This window comes from Erinaceus europaeus, chromosome 8, assembly GCF_950295315.1.
Source record: "Erinaceus europaeus chromosome 8, mEriEur2.1, whole genome shotgun sequence".
NCBI lineage: Eukaryota > Metazoa > Chordata > Mammalia > Eulipotyphla > Erinaceidae > Erinaceus > Erinaceus europaeus.
Window position 1 is genome coordinate 14,530,205 of NC_080169.1, and position 25,339 is coordinate 14,555,543.

General features: G+C 42.1%; 1 protein-coding gene across 1 annotated transcript; it reads left to right on the plus strand.

The window, feature by feature from the left end:
• The first annotated feature begins 246 nt into the window (after nt 1-246).
• On the plus strand, nt 247-22,687 carry LOC103122018 (smad nuclear-interacting protein 1-like). The gene is given in 8 exon segments (XM_007532588.1): nt 247-296; nt 615-766; nt 807-1,189; nt 1,191-1,241; nt 11,000-11,179; nt 15,213-15,317; nt 17,404-17,535; nt 22,640-22,687. Coding segments are annotated over 8 exon segments (1,101 nt in total).
• Nucleotides 22,688-25,339: the final 2,652 nt, after the last annotated feature.

The following is a 25,339-nucleotide window of genomic DNA, read 5'->3' on the forward strand; positions in this document are numbered from 1 at the left end:
ATCTAAGTGTGACAGTTGCTGTGACTTTGTGGTTAGCTAATCCTAGTTTCTTCATGCCTTCTTGCTCCCTTTCTGTTCAGCTTTCCTTATCTCATTTTCTCTTTCTGTTCAACTTAACACATCCATCTTGTTTGACTTTTCCTAACAGTGGTAAAGTAAGAGCACCTCAGTCTAGAAAACATGCCTCCCATTTAGTAATGGAGTAATTCCTCAGGGTGGGGGGCACCCTGTCCCCACCAGGTCCCCATGGGAGCTGAGCCAAAGGAGAGAAACAAGTCATCAGGGAGGAGAAGCAAGTCTCCTTGAAGTAAGAAAAACCAGACTCCTGACTATTGAACTATCAAAGTGAAGCAGGGACATGAGGATCATCCCTGGAGAGGGTGGGAAGAGAGGCAGCATTGAGAACCATCAGTACAGGAACATAGGTGAACCAGAACTAGTGACCGAGATGGGTCCCCAGGCCATGCTCACCAGAGCATACCCTCTTATTAGAGGCCTGGAAATGGATAGGCTCAGGCATGGGACAGAGACTTTCAGAACCTGCAGACTCAGGAAGCAGTGTGGGAATTCTATAATGCCTGGCAAAGGAAGCATGGCCAAAAGAACGACATTAGTGCTGGGCATCGTGAGTCTCAGGAGTTGGCTGCTAGACCTAGAGGCAGTGATAAAGACAAAGAAATGCCAGTTAAAGAAAATCTAAGCTTTGAAATTTCTGGAGCACTTCTGGAGGACACCAACACCTTCCAGGGTATAGTCCTTAAATACAGTGAGCCTTTAAAAAAAATTTCTAAAAATTAAAAATAAAGAAAAAAAATACAATGAGCCTTCAGAAGCATGAGCTCCACCCCCCAAAAAATGGCAGCATATTTACCCTTTTAAAAACCGTGAGGTTCTTCCAATCACGTGCATCCATCGTCAAAGTGCTTACCTTCTGGGTCAACCCTGCTGCATTGCGGATATTCCAATTGATTATCCATCTTGCTCCAAGCAGCATGCAGTGTTTCAGTATCAGTTTGTGGAATATACAGGTACAGATGGAACAATTGGCTGCAGAATGAAGCCCTACATCATTGACTTTAGCTCAGACAATGGGACATTTTACAACAAATGCATTGAACCACAGAGATACTATGGACTGAAGGAAAAGGATGCTCTTAAATTTGGGTTCAGCAACAGAGAGTATGTTCTGTTTTTACGAGTTCTCTGACACCTCTGAAGTAGATAGGAAAGATGAGGAGGAAGTATCTGACAGCTAGCTAGATAGCTACCAATCTACAAAACAGTCCAAATTCTTGAGAGACCTTTTTCTAAGAAGGCATTGGGTTTCACTCAATGTACACCATGATACCCTTTGAAATGCCTTTCTTTCTGCCTTAAGTTTTTCTTCTATTGCTGATGAGCTCCTGTTACAATGTGGAAAAGTTGGGCTGGTGGAGACAGGAGCCTGCCAGCTCTGGGCTGAGACTCCTCTGAGCCCATGTGGAGTGTCAAATCCAGAAAGAGAACCCTACAGGCCTGTCACCTGGGAAATCAACAAGACACCTAGAACTGTGACCCACTGTCTGTGGAAGAAGCCACTCCACTTTCCTGAGCCTGGGCCAGGGCTGCAGACAGGAATCAGACCTTGCAAAGATAAAACCTGAACAATTACAGATGATGTGGGAGGGCTTGGGGAAAGGGAGTTTTCCTCTCTAGACCTGCCTCCTTTGTTTAGCCCAGGCCAAGCTTTGCATACCGTTCCTGACTTGAATCATGAGCCCATACAACCATCAACGGCTGTCCATCAGCACAAGTCTGTGTAAAGAAGTCATGGGACACACATGCCATGGAATGTACTCTTCAGTGAGAGAAAAGATACTATTTCCTTTAGGAGTTATGGATGGGACCCAAGAGAAACCAGTGCAGCAAGTAGGGAGTTGAAAGACAACTGCCAGATGGTGTCACTCACATGTGGAATATAAATAACTAAAACTCAAACTGAGAAGAAAAAAAAGGGGAAACATCCAAATTGTTTCTGGGTCTCCATGAATACTGAATGTTTTCTAAGTGGGCCCCTAGTGGTACAGGACTCTGGTAGTGGGTGGGAAATGAACTACAACCCCATAATCCTATAAACCATAATGAACTCACATTAAATATTTTAGAGAAAAATAGAGATTTGTGATAAAAGAAAATCCCTTTAAATAGTTAATTTAAAAAAAAATTATACTAGGCAGGATTCTTTTTTTTATTATTTATTTATAAAAAGGAAACACTGACAAAACCATAAGATAAGAGGGGTACAACTCCACACAATTCCCACCATCAGATCTCTGTATCACATCCCCTCCCCTGATAGCTTTCCTATTCTTTAACCCTCTGGGAGTATGGGCCCAAGGTCATTGTGGGATGCAGAAGGTGAAAGGTCTGATATCTGTAATTGCTTCCCCACTGAATATGGGCGTTGACAGGTCGGTCCATGATCCATACTCCCAGCCTACTAGGCAGTGTTCTTATGGTGAACTGTTAGAAGTATCTTTATTTATATCTTCTCCCCACTTTTGAATTGGGTCATTTCCTTTTTTGTTGCTACGTTCTGTGAGCTCTTTATGTATTTTGGTTATTAGCCTCTTGTCTGATGAATGGCATGTGAAAATCCTCTCCTATTCTGTGAGGAGTCTCTTTCTTTGGGTAATGGTTTCTTTTGCTCTGCAGACGCTTTTCAATTTTTCTGTTTCCTTGAATAGTGACTCATTGTTTTCAGTATACAAGTATATCACATCTTTGGCTAGGTTAATTCCTAGATATTTTATTGATCTTGCTGCTATAGTGAATGGGAGCGATTTCTGGATATCCCCTTCTACTGACTTAATGTTTTCATAAAGTCATACCACTAATTTTTGTGTGTTAACTTTGCAGGCTGACACTTTACTATATTGCCTAATAATCTCCAGAAGATTTCGGCTGAATTCTTTAGGTTTTTCCATGTATACTATCATATCATCTGAAAATAGTGAGAGTTTGACTTCTTCCCTTCCAATCTGTTTTCCTTTTATTCCTCTTGCATGATATTCACTACAGAAGAGATACAAAAGGCCAACAGACATATGAAAATTTGCTCCAAGTCACTGTTGTCAGAGAAATACAAATAAAGACAATAATGAGATACTGCCTCACCCCTGTTAAGATTGGCATACATCAGAAATGACAGTAACAACAAATGCTGGAGAGGTTGTGTGGACAAAGGAACCCTCCTGCACTACTGGTGGGAATATAAATTGGTCCAACCTCTGTGGAGAGCAGTCTGGAGAACTCTCACAAGGCTAGAAATGGACCTTCCTTATGATCCAGATATTCCTCTCCTAGGGATAGATCCTAAGGAGTCATACACACCAATCCAAAAAGATATGTGTACATCTATGTTCCTAGCAGCACAGTTAATAAGGCCAAAACCTGGGGAAAAAAAACCCACCAAACCAGATGCCCAGCAACAGATGAATGACTGAGAAAGTTGTTTTGTATATGTGAATACTACTCAGCTATTAAGAATAATGAACCCACCTTCTCTGACCCATCTTGGATGGAGCTAGAAGGAATTATATTGAGTGAGATAAGCCAGCAAGAGAAAGATTAGTATGGGATGATCCTACTCATAAACAGAAATTGAGAAAGATGAACAGAAATGGAAACTCAAAGCAGAATCTGACTGAGTTTGGAGTATTGCACCAGAGTGAAAATCTCTGAGTGGAAGGTGAGGGTAGATTTTTCAGCTTCACTGGGGGGGGGGGGGGCTGGAGGTAGGGACACAGTGTTAATATATACTATTAACATATTGTTAATATATACTCCTATTAACTTACAGTCACATAAATCACTGTGCAATCAGTATGAGAGGGGGAAAGTAGAGTGAATGTCTTAAGCTTTTTAATGTATAGACTTTATTATGAGTATATGTTCCTCCAACCTAAGCACTTAAGGTTGCAAATTAGTAAAATGATTGAATTTTAACACTGGGGTTAAATTGTTAATGCATTTCTAATAATGTCTTTTTTTTTCAGAAATATTAAATCACCTATAATCTTAGACTGGGAGATCAGAAACAACCAGTCTTGGTAGTATATAAGATATAGTTATTTGTAAATGGCATTAAATGACATAAATTATGGTAAGGTCTTATGTGATACAGTAAATAAATCCTAACCATGGGATTTTCAAAATAAATTAAAGTCCCAAATAACTTGGGAGTAATAATTATCTTTTGCCTTCTTAAACTCTAAGACAACAAGGGACCTCCCTCATTCTCTATAAAACCCACATTAATCCCAGTCCTGGAATATCTGGGGTTTTACTCTTTTTCCTTCATGTTTCTCTTGATCCATAACATATGATACCAATCTGCTGATCTCAACCAAATCAAGGCAATCAGTCTCACCTCTACATGTTTCACTTTGGACTGTATCCAGAGACATCAGGTCTGGGATGTCAAACTTACAGCTCCAATATTTGGGAGAGAACATTCCTAGCTCATGGACTCCTCAATTCCATATGGGGTGGTGCACTTCCTAACAAAATTACAGAACCTAGATATGAACCAGGGCCCATGAGCTAGAGCCCAGGAGATAGTGTTTGTTAGCCTTTTGGATCTCTTCTATAGTGAATGTTCTGTTCATATCCTCTGCCCATTTTTTGGATGGGGTCACTTGCTTTTTTGTTGCTAAGTTTGATGAGCTCTTTGTATATTTTGATTAGTCTCCCGTCTGATGTATGGCATGTGGGAAGATCTTTTCCCATTCTGTGAGAGGTATCTTTGTTTGTGTGATAGTTTCTTTGGCTGTGCAGAAGCTTTTCAATTTGATGTAGTCCCATTGATTTGTTTTTGTTTTAGTCTTCCTTGAAATCGAGTTTGAATCATCAAAGATGTCCTTGAGGTTTAGGTAAGAAAGTGTTCCACCAATGTTTTCCTCTAAGTGTTTGATAATTTCTGGTCTACCATCCAGGTCCTTGATCCATTTATGCAGGGCTGCCTTCACAGGAGAGAGACCAAGAACTCATGGTGGCATGGTAATACAATTCTTTATTCATGTGGGAGCTCCAGAGTCAGGTGTGAGCACAGTGGGTTAAACTGCGTGGCACCAAACCACAATGGCCGCCTCCTGCTCTGCATGCCAGCCCTTCTCCAGGGTGGGACATGGGGGAGAAAAGAGAATAGGAGGAGAGAGCAAAACCAGGAACAGAAGTGGGCTTTATAGGGTACAACCAGAATTGGCAAATTGGAATGGAGATGGCTCTGGAAAGGGGGTGGAAGGTAGAAAGCTTCCATAGCAACTGTTGCTAGGGTTTTAACTGGAGGGATTAATGTACCCTGCAGGCAGGGTGGGTCTTGAGGTAGAAAGAAGATAGATCAAGCAAAACAATGATTATGTAAATAGGCCATAATATCAGCAATGAAGGATGGACCAGGGCCCAACACATTTAGAGTTGACTTTTGTTTCTGGTGAGATAAAGTGGTTCAGTTTCATTTTTCTACATGTTTCAACCCAGTTTTCCTGGCACCATTTATTAAAGAGAGTATCCTTTTTCTATTTAATACTTTGGGCCCCCTTATCAAAGATTAAATGTCCATAGATGTGGGGGTTTAGTTCTGGGCTTTAAATTCTGTTCCACTGCTCTGTGTGTCTATTTTTGTTTCAGTACCAGGCTGTTTTGATGATGATGGCCTTATAATATAGTTCGAGATCTGGGAGTGTGATGCCTCCATTATGTTTCTTTTCCCCAAGATTGTTTTGGCAATTTTAGGTGTTTTCTGGTTCCAGATAAATGATTGTAATTTTTGTCCTGTTCTCTTAAAGAAGCCTGGTGGAACTTTGATGGTATCACATTAAATTTGTATGTGGAACTGGGGAGAATATTAATTTTGATGATATTAATTATTCAAATCCATGAGCATGAGATGTGTTTCCATTTCTTGGTATAGTCTGCAGTGAGTCAGTATACACAGCAAGCAAGTAGAAAGACCCAAAAAGAGACTATAAATTTCATAAAGAAATAGTGTCTACTTAGACTTAGATACCCTCCTCAACTACTTCTTATTATACTGCCCTCAGTCACTCCAAAGCCAACCTTATCAAAGCAAGGACTGCAAAAGCTGAATAAGGGCAAGAGACTGGCATACATTAACAATGACTCTTTAGTCACTATCAGGCCACCCCATCAGCTGGGGCCCTTCGAGGAGTCCTGAGATTCCCAAACAGACATGATGGGCATAGATCTCAAATAAATCCCTCTCTCCATTGTTACTGGTCATCTCTATCAGGAACAACACAATAGACCCCTTTGTGTGCCCCCATAGGACTTTTCCCTCAATGTAGATCAACAACGGTAGAGAATGTTCCATCCTCCAAAGGGAAGATGGACAACATACTTTATGTTCCACTTGAGGAAGATGGGTTCTGATATTGGGTCAGCTTGGAATGTTCCTACTCATGACCACAGAATTTGAGCTCAGATCTACAGGGATGCAGAGGTCTCTTAGGCTCCTAAGCTGAATATGGGCCCCAGATCAGATCAAATTGATGGGATTTAGTCAACAATGTTGACGCATCTTTCTCATATTTGGGAGCTACTCTCTTCCCTGAACCAGCATTCTGGTCCTTTATGCAGCCATAACATCATCTCCCTAGACAATAAATTGGTTCCATCTGCATATCAGATGTCAGGCTCAGGAAAAAAAAAAAAAAAAAAAACAAAACTAGTGTAGTCACGAGTTCTTTGGAATATAACTAAATAGGACTACTAACTATCTACAAAACAGAGACACCCCCCCTCCCCCAAACTCTTCATCTGACCTATTCCAGCCTTTGGGTTCGTGATTAGTCAACAACTTTTTTGGCTCAGTATGTTAACTCTTTTTTCAGCCACCAGGTTCCAGATGCTAACATGATGCCAACCGGACTTCCCTGGGCAGATGACCCCACCAATGTGTCCTGGAGCTCTGCTTCCCCAAAGCCCAACCCACTAGGGAAAGAGAGAGACAGGTTAGGAGTATGTATCCACTTGCCAATGCCCATGTTCAGAGGGGATGCAACTACAGAAGTCAGACCTTCTACCTTCTGCAACCCATAATGACCCTCTTGTGGACTTTTATAGGACCTTGCCCTCAATGTGGAAAAACAGTGGTAGAAACTGTCCCACTCTCTGAAGTGGGGCTGGGTCAACATATTCTGCCACTAGAGGAAGATTAAAATGAGTGCAGCCTAGAATGTTCTCCTAAGCCCATGGAATATGAGCTCAGACAGACAGGGATGATGAGGTTATACAGGCTCCTGTGCTAAATATGAATAGACATGGGCCCTAGGTCAGATTGATGGGGTTTATAGTTAGCAGTATTTATATACTTTTCCTATATTATGGAACTACTCTCTGCTATGATCCAGCTTTTTGGTCCTATTACCAACTCTGACAACATTTTCCCAGACAATACTTTTAGACCACCTGCATGTTATCTGTGGGGCTCAGTCAAAAATTAGTAAAGTTTTGGGTCCCTTAGAATATATCTAAAATAGACTTTCTAGCTTTTTCCAACATAAAGATCTCAAATCTCATCTGCTATACTCTTATCTTTAGGTTCCTGATTACTGAGCAATTTGTTCTGCTTTAATACTTTTCAGCCACCAAGCTGCAGATGCTACCATGATGCCAACCTGACTTCCCTGGGCAGATGACCTCACAAGTGTGTCCTGGAACCCCACTTCACTGGAGGAAAAGTATAAACCCCATCCGGGAAATATATAAATAGGCTGAAGGTATGGATCCGCCTGCCAATGACAATGTCCAGTGGACAAGCAATTACAAAAGCAAGACCTTCCACCTTCTGCACCCCATCAATATCTTTGGTCCATACTCCTAGAGGGATAAAGACTAGGGACCCTTTTAGTGGAGGGGAGAGTGTATGAAATTCTGGTGGTGGGAGCTGTTTGGAACTGTATCTCTCTATCCCACAATCTTGTAAATCACTATTAAATCACTAATAAAAACAATAAAAGACAAATGAAAGTAGTTTTATTATATCAAAAACAGAGCCAAATACTTCTTACCAGTTTGTCTACTTAACATTTTAATGGAGATCCTACTTAACACAGCAGCATTGAAAATGAGAAGCATAAAGAAAAAGGGAAAACTTTCCTTAATTCTAAGTAAGTGAAGGTTTTCTACGTGGAGTCTAAACAGAATATACAGAAAAAGAGAACTAATCAATGAGATGGTGGACCAAGGTCACTGAACCAAGGTTGCTGGATACAACATGAACCCATTTAAATCAATGACAGAGCTATGCTCTAATAATAACTACTTAGCAACTGTAATGGCAAAAAGGACTTAGTAATTTGATTAGTTACCTTGGGAAAAACTAAGAAAGTATACAAGGTCATCACAGAAAACATTCTGATATATTATTAGAGGGCATAACAGAGGGCATAATAAATGTTGATGGACATTACATATGAAACTATGTAGAGTAGATTAAGTATATTATTCTGGTCATGCCTGATTTAATCTAGAAAAATTCCATAAAATCAGATGACCTACTCCAAATAGCTACTCTTTTCCCTCTTGGGACCTGCTTATTCTAAAATATACAGGAAAGAGAAAAGGGCCAAAAATATTAGATGTTCAATCTTATTACAAATATAGGTTGGGATGCATTGGATCGACCTTCTCGTGGTGCATCCCGTGAGTACCCATTCATTGGGGAAACTGACGATCCTTCCTAGCCGACTGAATCCACATGGATCCCAGTCACTTTCAAAGCCAGCAACAAGCAGCTCCTGACAGCTTTCAACCTGACCTGTTGACTGGCTACGGAAGAAGGGCAAACGCTAGAAGAAGAAGAAGAAGAACAAATATAGGTTGTGTCCAGCTGGTGGTGCACTTGGTTGAACACACATGTTACAGTGTGCAAGGACCCAGGTTCAAGTCCCCCAATCCCCACCAGTTGAGGGAAAGCTTTACAAGTGGTAAAGAGAGGCTGCAGGTGTCTCTCTGTCCCTTTCTCTTTCTATTACCCCTTTCCCTCTCAATTTCTGGCTGTCTCTATCCAATAAATAAACAAAGATAATAAAAACAATTTAAAAATGATTCATTTATTTAAAAAAGGGGGGACAGGCAGTGGAGCATCTGGTGTGCTAGGACAGAGTTTCAGGCTCCTGGCCCCTACCTGTAGAGGGAAAGCTTTGTGAGTGTTGAAACAGGGCAGCAGATGTCTCTTTGTCTCCCTCTCTATCTCACACTCCCCTCTTGATTTCTGTCTGTATCTATGCAATAAACAAAGATAATAACAATATATTTTTTAAAATAAAAAATTGGACAGTGAGGACCATGTTATTAGCACAGGTTTAAGAAAACAGACTAATATGAATGTTCAACAATTCAAGAGATAATATGGGGAAGTACTTAGAAGAGTATCTTGACACATGGGGGACAGACTATTAGTTTATAATCTACTACAGTTCAGCTCTCTGTTTATGTATATATCTGTCCACCCTCATTGCCTTTTTTTTTTTTTTTTTTGTCACCAGGGTCACTGCTGGTGCAGGCACTACAAATCACTGCTCCTGGCAGCCATTTTTATTTTTCATCAGATAGGACAGAGAGGAATTGATAGGGGAGGGGGTGTTAGACAGGGAGAGAGAAAGGCACCTGCAGACCTGCTTCATCGCTTGTGATCCTCCTCACAGGTGGGGTGTAGGGGCTGAAACCCAGGTCCTTTCACTTGGTATGTATGCTCTCAGCTGGATGTGACATTGCCCAGTCTAATACACACTTTTAGAATAACTGGTATTCCTACCTACAAGTCTCTCTTGCTTTTGTCCTCAGCCTGACCCCTGGGAGCTCCCAGGTTTGCTGTACCTGGACTTTCGCACTTGATGCAGTTTTTCTGAGGGAAGTTTCCCATCACATTCCCTCCTAAACTGTCCATACCCCATACTGTCTAACACTGGTACAGTATTTTACTTAGCTAGTGACTTTCTTCGTGAAAACTCACCTCATCTTGTTCCTGGACAGCTCCCCTCACTTGCCCAACCCTCTCCTGTTCTGTTAACTCCTGCCCATTTTCCTCTCCATTCTTTACTATAGAATTCTCTCTGCCCTGTTGTCCGGAAGGTGGAGCAGTGGATAAAGCATTAGGCTCTCAAGCATGAGGTCCCAAGTTCAATCTCCAGCAGCACATGTACCAGATTGATGTCTGGTCTTTTCTCTCTCTCCTCCTATCTTTCTCATAAATAAATAAATTCTTAAAAAAAAATTCTGTCCACCTGAAATCAATGCTCTTAAATTCTCAGTGACCGCAAGATTCCTTCTGCAGTCCTTCTCCCTTCTGAAATGCTCTATTTTGGTATTTTGAGTTAAGTATCTCTCTGGGAAGCCGACAGCTCTTCTGGGACCACTTCTGAGAATACACCATTAACTCTCAGATCCCTAATAACTCCATCTCATTCTGCACAGTGGGTCCCAGGCCTTTTTGTTTCTTTGGGGGTTGGGGAGAACCTTGTTTCTCTGCTTACCTGTCCTTCCATTCTCCTGTCTAGTTTCTATACCCTCACCATGTGTACAACTTATTAACATAGCCTCTTGATAACATTGAAAATGTCTGTAAAAATAATAAAAATAATAAGCCTACTGAGGTTTATGAGTAGAAATGTGTTATCATACATTGTACTAAGCACTGCACTTGACTTCTCTCCCTTGCTATAGTCCCTCCCTCTAAGTTGAATGCTATCATCTCCCATTTCTTCAGATATAAATAATAAACTTCTATAACTTGTTGCATGACTACAAAGAGGTGGAGCCTTTACTATGACACCCTCTTCTCAGTAGTCCTATTGTCTGTACCCCTACATTGTTAAGAAACTTTCCTAAAGCCCATCATGGCCTCACTTCCTGGACTTTAAACATTTCAGGAGTTCCCCATCACCTACAAGGTAACACCCAACTCCTTTGTGTAACATACATTCCTTTCCTTTAGATCCGGATCCCACCCATCTCTCCTCATAATTCTTTATCAATCCCCCTGAATTTCCTGCATTCAGCAAATCCTACCCGGGAAATGTCAGTCTTCTACCTCACTTCTATAGGCCCCAGCAGTACCCGAAAAGCTCTTTGCTGCCCCCTACTGATCCTTAGAACTATTTCTGGAGACAAGAAGGTAAAACTTGATCAATGTTAGCCTTGGGACTTGCTGTTTTCCTTGGATTTTATTCAACAGTACCCGTTGTGGTTATTGTGTTATGCTACTCGGATTTCCCTGTGACACTAAAAGATTTCTGTCACCAGCTGTTGGGAAGCCTGTTTGGATAATGCTGTTTCGCTCTAGACTTTGTTTTCTGAAAAGTCAGTAGTCCTGGGCTCATTTCTCTCATCTTTGGGGCCACTTCATACTCTATGGTTGTTCACCCAGTGGAGTGAGTATCTGGCCCCCTTCTTACCCCCCCAAAAACAAACAAATAAACAAGGAAGTTCTGCAGGGTTATCCCAGCTTCAGCTTCTGGAAGATTCACTTCTGAAAGATTAAGTTCCCAGAGCCCCCCCCAAATAAGCATCCTACCTGTTAAGTGTAAGTACTTTTTTTTCATCTCAAAGCTTACTTCTGAGAAACTAGGACAAGGAAAACAGCAAGTGTTCATTCTTCCCAGACTTGAATCTGATGTGCTAGAACATTCAGGATGATCAAAATCAGATGAGCCCTTCATCCAGGAAAGTTGGTGAAAGAAAGCATAATCAGAAGACAGCATTAGACGGATGTCAGCTAGAACTTAGGTCCCAATGGCAATTTTGCCACCCCTAGTACTTCCCTGCCAATGCTCTCTCCTTATTTGACCATCTCTCCCCAAGGAGATTCCTCATGTCTTGTCTGAGAGGATGGCAATAAACTTTGCATAAGACAATGCTTACTAATCAAGTATGTTTAAAAGCCTAGCAAGGTGTCTCCCACAGTGGGCATTCAGTGAGAGCCGGCCTCATGTCCTTCCAAGGGCTAGAGAGACACTGCTGAATACAGAGTAGGGGATCTGTGCTACAGAACAGACCACAACAAAGCCCTCTTGTCCCACAAGATCTGGATTCAGACTGCTTGAAATTCCTTTCTTTGACTTAAGGCATTAGCTTTCACCCTTGTTAATACATATATACCTTCTGGGGAAGCTCAATTGTCACTCAAAAATTTCCCAAAATATTAGAGTCTTCACACTACAGCCAGAGCTGGATTTATGAGATTCTCTCTTTCTCCAGGGCTGGTTTTGAAAGGAACTAAGATCTGACTGTGCTAAATATTTGGGGAGAGGGGAGGGATGGGAGTCCTGAACTTTCAAGGGATCTTGTAAGATGTGAAAGGGAAGGAGACAAGACAATTACTTATAATCAAGATTCTATACGTATATATTGGTCATGAGCCCCAGAAGCATTTGGAAGCTACTTCTTGGAGCTCTTCCCCACCTGCCACTTCTTTGCAACTCCCAACCAAGTCAGTCCTAAGGATTCTGCCCTTGAGATTACATTCTGTGAAAGTAACTTCTGCACCCTGGCATCATCACCACCTTGTAATGAAAAGGAAGTTGGCAAAAGTGATGTGACAGCAACCTCCAGCTGCTATGTGACACTACCCCCTAGCTCTCATTTTCAGGCCTGAGATTACATCTCTACACTTGCTTCCCTCAGCAGGACAGGTAACTAATCAGCCTGCTGACATGCCCAGCCCCCAGGGACTCTCCCCTTCCCCATGCTTTCTGCCTTTGGCAATAAAATGAAGATTCAGGGAGGGGTGTGGTTTTCTGCAGTGATCAGGCCAGTTCATTTGCTATACTCCCAAGGAGTAAGAAGGATATTTCGGTGCTTGATTCCTGGCAAACTGAAGCTGCAATGGACAACCCAGAGGGGAGCCTTGTATGTCCCTGTAATATTTAAGTATCTGCCCCAGATTGCATCCAATAAAATTATCTTGGCATGATTAGTCGACAACTTTTTCTGCCTTATATCTTAACTCTTTTTCAGCAACCAGGTTCCAAATGCTATCATGATGCCAACCTGACTTCCCTGGGCAGACGACCCCACCAAGGTGTCTTGGAGCCCCATCTCCCCAGATCCCTACCCCACTGGGGAAAGAGAGAGACAGGCTGGGAGTATTGATTGACCTGTTAACACCCATGTTCAGAGGGGAAGAAATTACAGAAGTCAGACATTCCACCTTCTGCACCTCACAATGGTCCTGAGTCCATAATCCCAGAGGGATAAAGAATAGGAAAGCTATCAGGGGAGTGGGATGGGATACGGAGTTCTGGTGGTGGGAATTGTGTGGAATTGTACCCCTCTTATCCTATGATCTTGTCAATACTTCCATTTTATAAACAAATAAATATTAAAAAAGAAGCCATAAAAGGAAAAAAAAATTGATCTTGGCATTGCTTTTATAATAGTCACCATGGTTATCACCTTTCATGACAAATTCACCACTCCCAATGGCTTTTTTTTTCTTCTTCTTACTAGAGGTAGAGAGAAATAAAGAGGGCACAGTGAGGTAAAGCAATAGAAAGACACCTGCAGCACTGCTTCACTGCTTGTGAAACTCCCCCTGCAGGTGGGCGACCCAAAACTTGAACCTGGATCTTTACATTTGGTTATGTGTTTGCCCAATAGCATGTATCACTGCCTGGCCTCCAATCTGGGCATCCTTGGTCTGGGTCCTTTGTCTCTTCAATCTCTAGAAGCAAGAGTATCTCTAGCACAAGTATACCTACCCTGTACCTTTAACATTTACCCTTGGTGGTTCTTTAGAAATAAATTAATTTCGGAGTTGGGCTGTAGCGCAGTGGGTTAAGCGCAGGTGGCGCAAAGCACAAGGACCGGCATAAGGATCCCGGTTGGAACCCAGGCTCCCCACCAGCAGGGGAGTCGCTTCACAGGCCGTGAAGCAGGTCTGCAGGTGTCTATCTTTCTCTCCTCCTCTCTGTCTTCCCCTCCTCTCTCCATTTCTCTCTGTCCTATCCAACAACGACAACAACAATAATAATAACTACAACAATAAAACAACAAGGGCAACAAAAAATAAGAAGAAATAAATGAATTCATCAAAATGAGAGCAAGCAGAGGTGGTCAACCCAAAGCTACTATATATATATATAGAGAGAGTCAACCATTACTGCTGCCTTTGGTTGGCAGAGGAACAAGATGCTTTAGAGTGGAACATTTTGAACATTCCACCTTTGTTCTGATTGACCCAGAGAAGTAGGAGTTTAACTAACTGGGAGTGGTTTAGGAGCATAGCTATACTGTTGGTTTAGGAACATAGCTGTCTTTCTCTGGTCAGTTCTGAGTTGGAAGAGGTACAAAAGTGAAGAAATCGCAAGAGTCATCTTGCAGGCATTGGTTCTTTGAGGATGACCGTTTCAGAGGCCATGGCTTCCTTCTCAGAGCGATAGCTGGAGAGGTTTGCAGATCAGAGCTGGTTGATTATAGACTGGTTAGGCATTGCCCTTCATACACTCAATTTCCTAGTTCCCAACCTTTGTGATCTACTGGAATAACTTGGAATCTAAGAAAAATTCATTCCTGGGTTGATTGATACCTATGTGACAATACAGAGAGGCAGCTTTCATTGTCTGGGATACTTCTATGCCCAGGGAATTTAGAATGTTCTCTTAGTCAAGGGTGGGGAACATTGGACCAATAGTCCAGATATGAGGCCTGTAAAATCATTTGCCAAAGCAACCACAGGAGGGACTTGAGATTCAGTAAATCTAGGAACTTTTTCAACAGCTAACTAGGCATGTTTAGGACTGCAGATGAATGATAGTTAGGGGGAGAAAAACTAGGTTAAAGATAGAGAGTTGCAGATCAATAGAGTATAAAAGCCACTGACATAAATCGAACTCGGCTGTATATCCAGATCAGATCAATATCCTGAAACTGTGATCTGTAGCCCTCTTACTTTTTTAAGTTTTAATTTTAATTCATTTATTTTGCTTTCAGGGTTATTGCTGGGGCTTTATGATGGCACTAAAAATCCACTGCTCCTGATGGCCATTTCCCCCCATATTTATTGGTTAGGAAAGAGAAATTGAGAGAGGAAGGGAAATATAGATAAGGGAAAGAAAGAAAGATAGACACCTGCAGACCTGCATCACCACTTGTAAAGTGTCCCCCAACCCCAGTACCTGTTTGTGAAAGCTTTCTCTTGACTTCATCAGCAATTTTCATCAAGACCTTCGAAAGTAGTCCATGATTCCAAAATGAGAGATAAGAACTCAAAACCTGAGAGTCTTCAAGTAGTCAGCATTAGAGGATCTGATAGAGTCAGGATAATTTGTGCACCAGACAGAAAATTTTAGTTTGACCCCCAAAGAAGCTATTTCTAAGTGCATAAGAGCTAGAGGGCACATGGAAACTCCAATTTCTCTGTCTCTAAATCCTTTCTAATGGAGCTTAGGTGAGTGACACCAAGGTTCTCTCTTTTCACCCTTTTCTTTTCTTTATCTCCCTTCAATCATCCATTATAAGAGGTAGAATTCAAGTCACCTTTAAGAGAGTCTGGAAGATTGTTCACCTAGCAGAGTGCATGTTTTGCTGCCTGTGAGGACCTGAATGTTAGTTCCTTGCTACCATATGGGAGCACCATTCATATACATCATCAGATAAACCCCATGAATGGTAAAACAATTCTCTCTTTCTCTCCAAAATTAGAAAGGAATAAATGCCCTCCAGGAGCAATAGACTCAAGTAGACATAAGAAGCTGACAGGCAATGAATAAATGAGTGAATGAGTGAGTGATAAGTGATACATAATTGCCTCTAAGAAACAACTCAGAAGAAAATCCTTGTCATCACTGAGAATGTCTGGTTCAGGAAGATGGAAACTTTTTCTTTCCACCCCCTGGCAGCTGATCTCTGACACATGCCCCTTCCTTATGCACTGGGCAGGAGATTGGATTCTATTCCATCATCTTTGTTCTTCACCTCGAGTGGCTTGGCACAGGCATTTTCAGGGGAAATGAAACAGCTTCTGAAGTAGCACTTTATTCCAGCTCCATTTTTAATATTGGTGTGCACGTCTGAGGAAGCATTTACACCTGCTGGGTCAGGCTGCTTTTGTGTCTTGTCCGATACTGACTTTCTTCACAGTGTTGTATGAGTTCTTAGAATTTTAGAGTCCAAAGTCTCCTGGAATCAGCAAGTAAGACCCTCTTCAGAATCTACCATCCTCTACTCTAAGTTCAAAAAGTTAGGTATGTGTCTCCTAAGTTTTCTTCTGGATCTTTGGTGCTATCTATTCTGGCCACATCATTTTCAAAATGAAACAAAACAAGAGAGGGTGAGCACTTAGCCCAAAGTCATATAGTGACTTAGTATCCAAGGCTGGTGTATTAATGACAATTTTTATGTCTACAAAGAAAGGTACCAAGAATTTTTTTTTTACTGCTTGTGACCTCATTTGTGTGATTCCATTTTAGTCCTCTCATCTTTCCATGTTGATGGCACTGCAAGAAAAGTACAAATGGGCTCCAAATGTTGGCAAAAATGGAACCATTCATGCAACTAAACTAGTGGAAAAAGTTTTATTCATTTGAGCTTGCCTTTTTTTTTTATTGATTTGAAAATGATCGACAAGACCATAGGATAAGAGGGGTACAATTCCACACAATCCCCACCACCAGAGTTCTGTATCCCATCCCATCCCTTGAAAGTTTTCCTATTCTTTATCCCACTGGGAGTATGGACCCAGGATCATTATGAGGTGCAGAAGATGAGAGGTTTGGCTTCTGTAATTGCTTCTCCACTGGACATGGGTATTGACAGGTCAATCCATACCCCCAGCCTGTCTCACTGATTCCCTAGTGGGGCAGGACTCTGGAAAGGTGGGGTTCTAGGACATGTTGGTGAAGTTGTCTGCCCAGAAAAGTCACATTGGTGTCATGGTAGCATCTGCAACTTGATGTCTGAAAAGCATTAAGATATAAAGCAGAACAAACTGTTTAATAATGAGGAACCTAAAGGCAAGAAAAAGCAGATGATATTTGGGGTCTTCATTTTGGATAAAGCTAGTATGTATATTTTAGGTTTATTCCAAGGGGCCCATGACCTTACTCAATTTTGCCTGAGCCTCACAACTAACATGCAGGTGGACCAAAGATATTGTCTGAGGAGATAGTATAAAGTTGGAAACAGGACTAGAAAGCTGGATCAGGGTAGAGAGTAGCTCCCAAATATGGGAAAATTATATAAGTATCTTTAACTGTAAACCCCTTCAGTTTGATCTGGAGTCCATATTCAGCACAAGAGTCTGTAAAACTTCTGTATCCCTGTAGGTCTGAACTTGCATTCTGTAGTCACAGCTAGAGGTAACTTCTTCCCACTCACCTATCTCTAACTCTGTTATTAAAGGGAAATCCCTTCAATACCCAAGTGAAAGCCTTTCTCAACATCAGTTGTCAAAGTATACTCATCCCCACTAAGTGCAGTGATGTGAACTACCCACACTCAGTACTTTCTTTTCCAGAAAATCACATTGATCCGGTGAGTCTGACAGAATCTATCATACAGGTTCCCTGTTTATGGCTCTACTTTCTCCACAAAACAACTTCCAGATATGCTCTTCAACATTCAGAACCACCCATATAATTCCCCACAAGACAATCAGGAATAGATGCGAGTACAAGCAACCATCACAGGAACAGGATCAATACTAGGATTGTCATCTCTACATTTTAGATGAGTTGACAGGACCAGAGAGAAGGGAAAACTGTACAATCTCACATGGAGAGGCTGTCTATGTCCCTACCTGCCTTCAAGAACAGGAAGCCAACATCTGTTCAACTTCTGCTTTGGACCAGGCTATGCTTTATGGTGGTTTCAGAGTTGGGGGTCAGTTTACACACAACCTCCTTAGTTGCTGTTCAACATCTCATCCTGATACTATTTTGTCTCAGTAACTGGGAGTTATTTCAAGCAGTGCCTGCTGTGGGCCAGGAAGTGATATAGTGGACAAATAAACTCACTGGCAAGCTTGAGGTTCCCAGTTCAATCCTTATCGTGACATATACCAGAATATTGCTCTGGCCCACTCTATCTTCCTTTCTCTACTGTTAATAAATGCATCAATAAATATTTTTTCAAAGAAACTTTTTGAGTGGGAAAAAAAATGAAACTTTTAAGTGCCTGCCTAAGTAGCTGAGGAGCTGGTGACTGGCAGAAGTGCAGCATTTGCATGTGTGAGGGCCTTGATTTGATCCCCAATATTGTACATGCCAGGATTATGCTATGGTTTTACACACACACACACACACACACACACACACACACACACACACACCTTAATAAGTACCTTTTTTTTTAAAAATTTTTTATTTAAGAAAGGATTAGTGAACAAAAGCATAAGGTAGGAGGGGTACAACTCCACACAATTCCCAACACCCAATCCCCATAACCCACCCCCTCCCATGGTAGCTTTCCCACTCTCTATCCCTCTGGGAGCATGGACCCAGGGTCGTTGAGGGTTGCAGAAGGTAGAAGGTCTGGCTTCTGTAATTGCTTCCCCGCTGAACAAGGGCGTTGACTGGTCGGTCTATACCCCCAGTCTGCCTCTCTCTTTCCCTAGTAGGGTGTGACTCTGGGGAAGCTGAGCTCCAGGACACATTGGTGGGGTCTTCAATCCAGGGAAGCCTAGCCAGCATCCTGGTGGCATCTGGAACCTGGTGATTGAAAAGAGAGTTAACATATGAAGCCAAACAATTTGTTGAGCAATCATGGATCCCAAGCTTGGAATAGTGGAGAGGAAGTGTTAGGGAGGTACTCACTGCAAACTCTAGTGTAGTCCTGCTTTCAGGTATATATTTTATAGTTTATGGATACGTGTGCACATAAGCTCTCTCTCACAGAAACTGGTGTATATCTAGGTTATGGGACTTTGTTAGAAAGTGAACTACCTGAGATGAAATTAGAGTGTACTATTAAAGGAAAGGTCTCACCCGAGTAATGAAGCTGAAGGGTTGTCATTCCACACGTGAAGTCTCTGGATACATTCTGAGGTAAAGCATGTTGAGGTAGCAATCGTTGCTTTGGTTAGGTTGTAATCGGCAGATGCAATGTTATTTGGTTTGGATTGGGAGATGCATACGGGAAAGTGGGCCCTATCCAAGGGTTCCAGGACTGGGGGAAGTAGGGGCTCTATAGTGAAGATGTGAGGTTCCTGCTGTCTTAGGGTTCAAAAAGACAATCAATAGTTAATGTTATCATCACATTATTTGTTAATTGGGTTAACTTTGAAAAGTCCCTTTGTTATGGTTTGCTGTACAGTACCCAATATCTTGTATATAGCTGTGCTATTGGAAGCTTCTAAACTACTTGGTCTAGGCTTTTGAGAGAGTCCGCATATCAAATACGTAGCCTATATATTAAAAAGATTCAGTTTGTCTTTTGAGAAACTTTGAGACATACAATTGATTTCCCCCTCTCATATTAATTAGCTACTGATTTATATGTCTACATTTTGCTAGGAGTGTACATAAACACCATTCCCACCACCAAAGGACTGTGACCCATCCCTCCCGCCCACTCCCACCCCCCACTGGCCCAGGAAGCTACATGCCTACCCCTCACCACTGGGTTTTTACTTTGGTGCCCTACTTACAATTTGATCAGGTCCTGCTTTTAGTTTCCCTTTCAGATCTTCTTAGTCAGCTTCTGTTGATGAGTGGGATCATCCCATACTCATCTTTATCTTTCTGACTTAGTTCACTTAACATAATTCCTTCTAGCTCTGTCCAAGATGGGTCAGAGAAGGTGGGTTCATTGTTCTTGATAGCTGCATAGTATTCCATTGTGTATATATACCACAGCTTTCTCAGCCACTCATCTGGTGTTGGGCACCTGGGTTGCTTCCAGGTTTTAGCTATTATGAATTGTGCTGCTATGAACATAGGAGTACACACCTCTTTTTGATTGGGTGTTATGGAGTCCTTGGGGTATAACCCCAGGAGAGGAATTATTGGGTCATATGGAAGGTCCATGTCTAGCCTTCTGAGAGTTTTCCAGACTGCTCTCCACAGAGGCTGTACCAATTTACATTCCCACCAGCAATGTAAAAGGGTTCCTCTGTCACCACAGCCTCTCCAGCATTTGTTGCTGCTGTCCTTTTTGATGTATGCCATTCTTACAGGAGTGAGGTGGTATCTTAGTGTTGTCTTGATTTGCATTTCTCTGACAATCAGTGACCTAGAGCAGTTTTTCATATGTTTGTTAGCCTTTTGGATCTCCTCTGTGGTGAATGTTTTGTTCATTTCCTCTGCCCATTTTTGGATGGGGTCATTTGCTTTTTTGCGGCTAAGTTTGCTGAGCTCTTTATATATTTTGGTGATTAGTTTCTTGTCTGATGTCTGGCATGTGAAGATCTTCTCCCATTCTGTGAGGGGTCTCTCTGTTTGTTTAATAGTTTCTTTGGATGTGCAGAAGCTTTTCAATTTGATGTAGTCCCATTGGTTTGTTTCTGCTTTGGTCTTCCTTGCAATTGGGTTTGATTCATCAAAGATGTCCTTGAGGTGTAGGTGGGAAAGTGTTTTACCAATGTTTTCCTCTAAGTATTTGATTGTTTCTGGTCTGACATCTAGGTCTTTGATCCATTTGGAGTTGATTTTTGTTTCTGGTGAGATAAAGTGGTTCAATTTCATTCTTCTGCATGTTTCAACCCAGTTTTCCCAGCACCATTTATTGAAGAGAGCCTCCTTTTTCCATTTAATCCTTTGGGCCCCCTTATCAAAGATTAGATGCCCATAGGTGTTGGGATTTACTTCTGGGCTTTCAATTCTGTTCCACTGGTCTGTATGCCTATTTTTGTTCCAGTACCATGCTGTTTTGATGATGATGGCTTTATAATATAGTTTAAGGTCTGGGAGTGTGATGCCTCCATTTCTGTTTCTTTTCCTTAAGATGGTTTTGGCAATTCTAGGTGTTTTCAGGTTCCAGGTAAATGATTGTAGTGTTTGTTCTATTCTCTTAAAGAAGCCTGGTGGAACTTTGATGGGTATTGCATTAAATTTGTATATGGCTCTGGGGAGAATATTCATTTTGATGATATTTATTCTTCCAATCCATGATCATGGGATATCTTTCCATTTCTTGGTATCAGTTTCTATCTCAATAAGTACCTTTTAAATATATATATTTTTAAAGAAACTTCCATCTGATTAAACATCCAATGAAAGCAAGAGCAGAGATATATTTCCTGAAGGAAAGCATATGAGGATCAAGGGAACAGGGCAAGAGCTGAGCATGAGGAGGGTATCCTATTGCCATGGGGGATGTTGCAGTGGCCTGACAGAGGAGGAGTGGGCAGAGCAGTAGAGAAGGAGTGTAGGGTAGAGAGGCAATTGGCAGAAGCATGTGTGTGAACAGGGTGGGCTTTGCTTCTAGAGGAAAGAAAAACCACTGGAGGGGCTGTAAGCTGTGGTTCTATGATACAAAGGGGTTGCTCTGGTTGTAGGACTAAGAACACCCTATAATGATCCTGCGTTCATTCTCCCAGAGGCATAAAGAATAGGGAAACTTCCAATGGAGGGTATGGTATAAGGAACTCTGGTGGTGAGAATTGTATGGAATTGTACCCCGTTTAATCCTACAGTCTTGTTAATCACTATTAAATCAGTAAGTTTTAGAAAGGAATGTTCTGCTGGGGTCAGTTTTGACTTGAGCTGGAAGGGCAGCTGCGAAATTATCAATGAATAGATAAACCCTGAAATTTCCATGGACAACCAGGAGAGTCAGGAGGAATGTAGACCTTCTGGTGTCTGTTAGCTATGATTTGAGTCATGCTTTCCTTCTTTGTCTCACAGACTGGGTGTTTGTAACACCTGTTCTTGAAGGTCTCTCTGGAAGGGAAAGAGAAGCAGGTGATGGTGGGACCCAAACCTTCTTCTCAGTGCTGCCACTTACAAGTGACCTACAACTTTTCTCTCAGACTATTAGAATATATGGGAACATGTGCAACTCTTCCAGTGGCCAGGAAAGAGCAGACACTAGAACCCAGGCAACTCTAGCATGACAGTGCTATGAAGGAGTATGGAATGCCGGCCATAGTAAGTCTTTTTCTCCTTCTTGCTCCTTGGACATCTCCTGACATCTGACCTCTCTCCACCATCTACTCTGTGCAGATCAGCTCACTATCCACTCTCCTATCTCTCAAGTATCTGGGCGGTCTCTTCTACCTGGCACCGCCAGGAGAACCTGTTTAGGCTGCTGCAAACAGGTTGGCTGCACTCTTTCAAAAATGAAATCAGCAACTCTTAAAACTTGCACAGCAGTTTCCAGTTCAGCACCCACCTATTTATTTAATCATCACAGCTAGCCTTTAAAGAAGGCTGGGATGACGTTACCCCCTTCTGTTCACAGCGTGGTCTCTGTGCTCACTCTACACAACACACTTAATGCATTTGCTGGTGGGATATTTCCAAGAAGGAATCAGAAGGTGAGAATATTGTAGTGATTGATCCACGGACCTGTAGCATTAGATGAAATGTCGAGACAGGAATACAAATGTTTAAAAAAAAAAAAAAAAAACCCAAACTCTGCAGTGCTAAGTGCCAGACAAGCTTCTAAGCCTTGGAAATATTTGCTGTTTATTCCTTAGGCGATCAATGAGGTGAATTTGAAGAACATCTTTCCTGTTGGGAGATGAAAAAGGCACAGAGAGGGCACTCAGGTGCCAAAGGTCACAGAGCAAGGGAGTGAGTAGCAGAACTCAGATCTGACTCAGGGTTCCTGCTCTAGACTATGCCTGGGCTGTGGTCACTATAGTCCATGGCAATCAGTGGGCACCAGAGGCTCGGCTTGGCCACGCCCTGGAACTGCTTCTCATAACAGCTGTTCTCCCCCTGTGCAAATCAACAGTGTGGGCAGCACTGGTGGGGTAGGGTAGTTCATGCACCTTTTCCAGGAACACAGAGTGGGCTAGTGCGTTCTGGTCCTGGAGGGTGCAGTCCTGTCTTCTACCATCTACTTAGAGATTTGCTTAGACATAGTCTCACCTCTGAGGGCCACATACTCCTTCTCACCTCCACACCCACTCCACCCCACCTGAAGGGCTATATCTGCGGCCCTTTCCCAAGCCTGCACCTCACAGGAATGTCTTCCTGTCCCTGAAGTCCTGGACCCAACAGCTCCTCCACTACCTACAATAAACTTGTTTATATAATGCAACACGAAACAACCAGAGTAGTAGCTTACAGGGAATGCCACCGTGGGTGATGAATAGAGCTCTTCCCCACCCCAAGTTGTTTTTCAGTTGAATCCTAAGCCTCCATGTTCAGAACGTACCAGTATAACTGAGAAAATTAACTTTCATGGATGAAGCCCTCCTCCCCACCCCCAGTCTGCATCATATTATGATGATGACAAGAGGGTGATGATGGGGAGCTCTAGAGTGGGGTTGGGGGAGTACAGCTGCTTAAACAAATGCAGGCTGTTCTATTTCTTTCCACTTAGCTGCCTCACCACCACCCAGTTTCTCCCTAGGGCTTGGTGCCTGCATGACTTTGCTATTTCTAGCAGTCAATTATCCCCCTTTCTTTTCTTTTGGATAGAGGGTAAAAAAAAAACAGAGATAGAGATAGAGACAGAGAGTGAAGAGACACCTATAGTATTGGTTCACTGCTCATAAAGTTTCCCCACCCCTGCAGGTGGAGACCAGGAACTTGAATCCCGTTCATCACACATGGTAACATCTACAGGATGCACTGTCATTTATCCCTTCTTTTATAAACTTGATTTTTATAATGAAAGAGATACCAGAAGTCCACTCAACTCTGGCAAGTGTAATGGCAAGCTCTGCTGGCTCCCCAAACTCTATAACTTTGATTCTTATGATGGCAGGATTGTTTCTGCTTTCCCAGTAGTTTGAGTGGGGAAAAGGCAGAGGAGAAAGGATTGCTCCTGTTGCAATGTTATCCATTTTGTTAAAGAAAGTTCTGTTATAATCATGCTAGGTGAGTAAAGTCAGAAACAAATGGATGAGTATGGGGTTATCTCACTCACAGACAGAGGTTGAAATATAAGACCAGAAGAGAAAACACAAAGCAGAACTTGGACTGGAGTTGGTGTATTGCACCAAAGTAAAAGCCTATGTGGTGGTTGGAGGGGAAGAGTTCAGGTCCTGGAACATGATGGCAGAGGAGGACGTAGTGGGGGTTGTACTGTTATGTGGAAAACTGAGAAACGTTATGTATGTACAAACTATTGTATTTACTGTCGACTGTAAAACATTAATTTCCCAATTAAAAAAAAAAGACTCTGGAGTGGGAGGGAGGATTCAAGTCCTGGAAGATGATAGCAGAGGAGGACCTAGGTGTGTGTGTTTTTTTTTTTTTTGGGGGGGGGACGGGGTCAGATTGTTATGTGGAAAACTGATGTTACACATGTACCAACTACTTTCTTGTATTTTCTTGTTGATTATAAAGCATTAAGGGGGACAAAAGTTTTGTTACAGTAAAGACTTCCAAGTTCATCGAGCAGAAGTAAATCACATGCCCATGCCTGATACAAGCCTGGAAAAGTAACTTCAGCTATATTCACACCCTTCCCAAATAACAAAGGGCTTCTGCATATAGGTAGGAGTGGGTGAACGACTATTAAGTAGACAAATTACAGGTTCTGCAGCTTAAGTTAAGGGCACTTGTTAAAGATGCAAACCACATGTTCATATACCAAGTTCTCAGCTGGGAGTTAGTTCTTGTGCCCATCTAACAGGTTCATCTCCCTTGAATTGAATTCAAGTGTTTGCTTGGCAGGGCTTTGGAATTATTTAGCATAGTTGTCAGTCTATTGCCAGAACTTTCTTCTCTGCCAATGAATACCTTTGGTTTTGCCAGTTAATAGACCACTTTCATTTGTTTATATTATGTGGAGTCTCCCAGACTTGAAGTGATGAGGTGAGCTATTCAACCTACTCTTTAAGAAATGCCTAGTTCTTTCCAATACTCAGCCACCAAGTTCCAGATGCTACCATGACACCAACCTGACTTCCAGGGCAGATGACCTGACCAATGTGTCCTGGAACTTCACCTCTCCAGAGCCCTGCCCCACTAGGGAAAGATAGAAACAAGTTGGTATGGATCCACCTGTCAATACCCATGTCCAGCAGAGAAGCAATCATAGAAGCCAGATTTTCCACCTTCTGCACCCCATCAAGATCTTTGGTCCATACTCCCAGAAGGAATGAAAAGTAGGGAAACTTTCAATGTAGGGAATGGGATACAGAACCCTGGTGGTGGGAACTATATGGAATTTTACCCCTTCTTATCCCACAACATTGTCAATCATTTTTAAATCACTA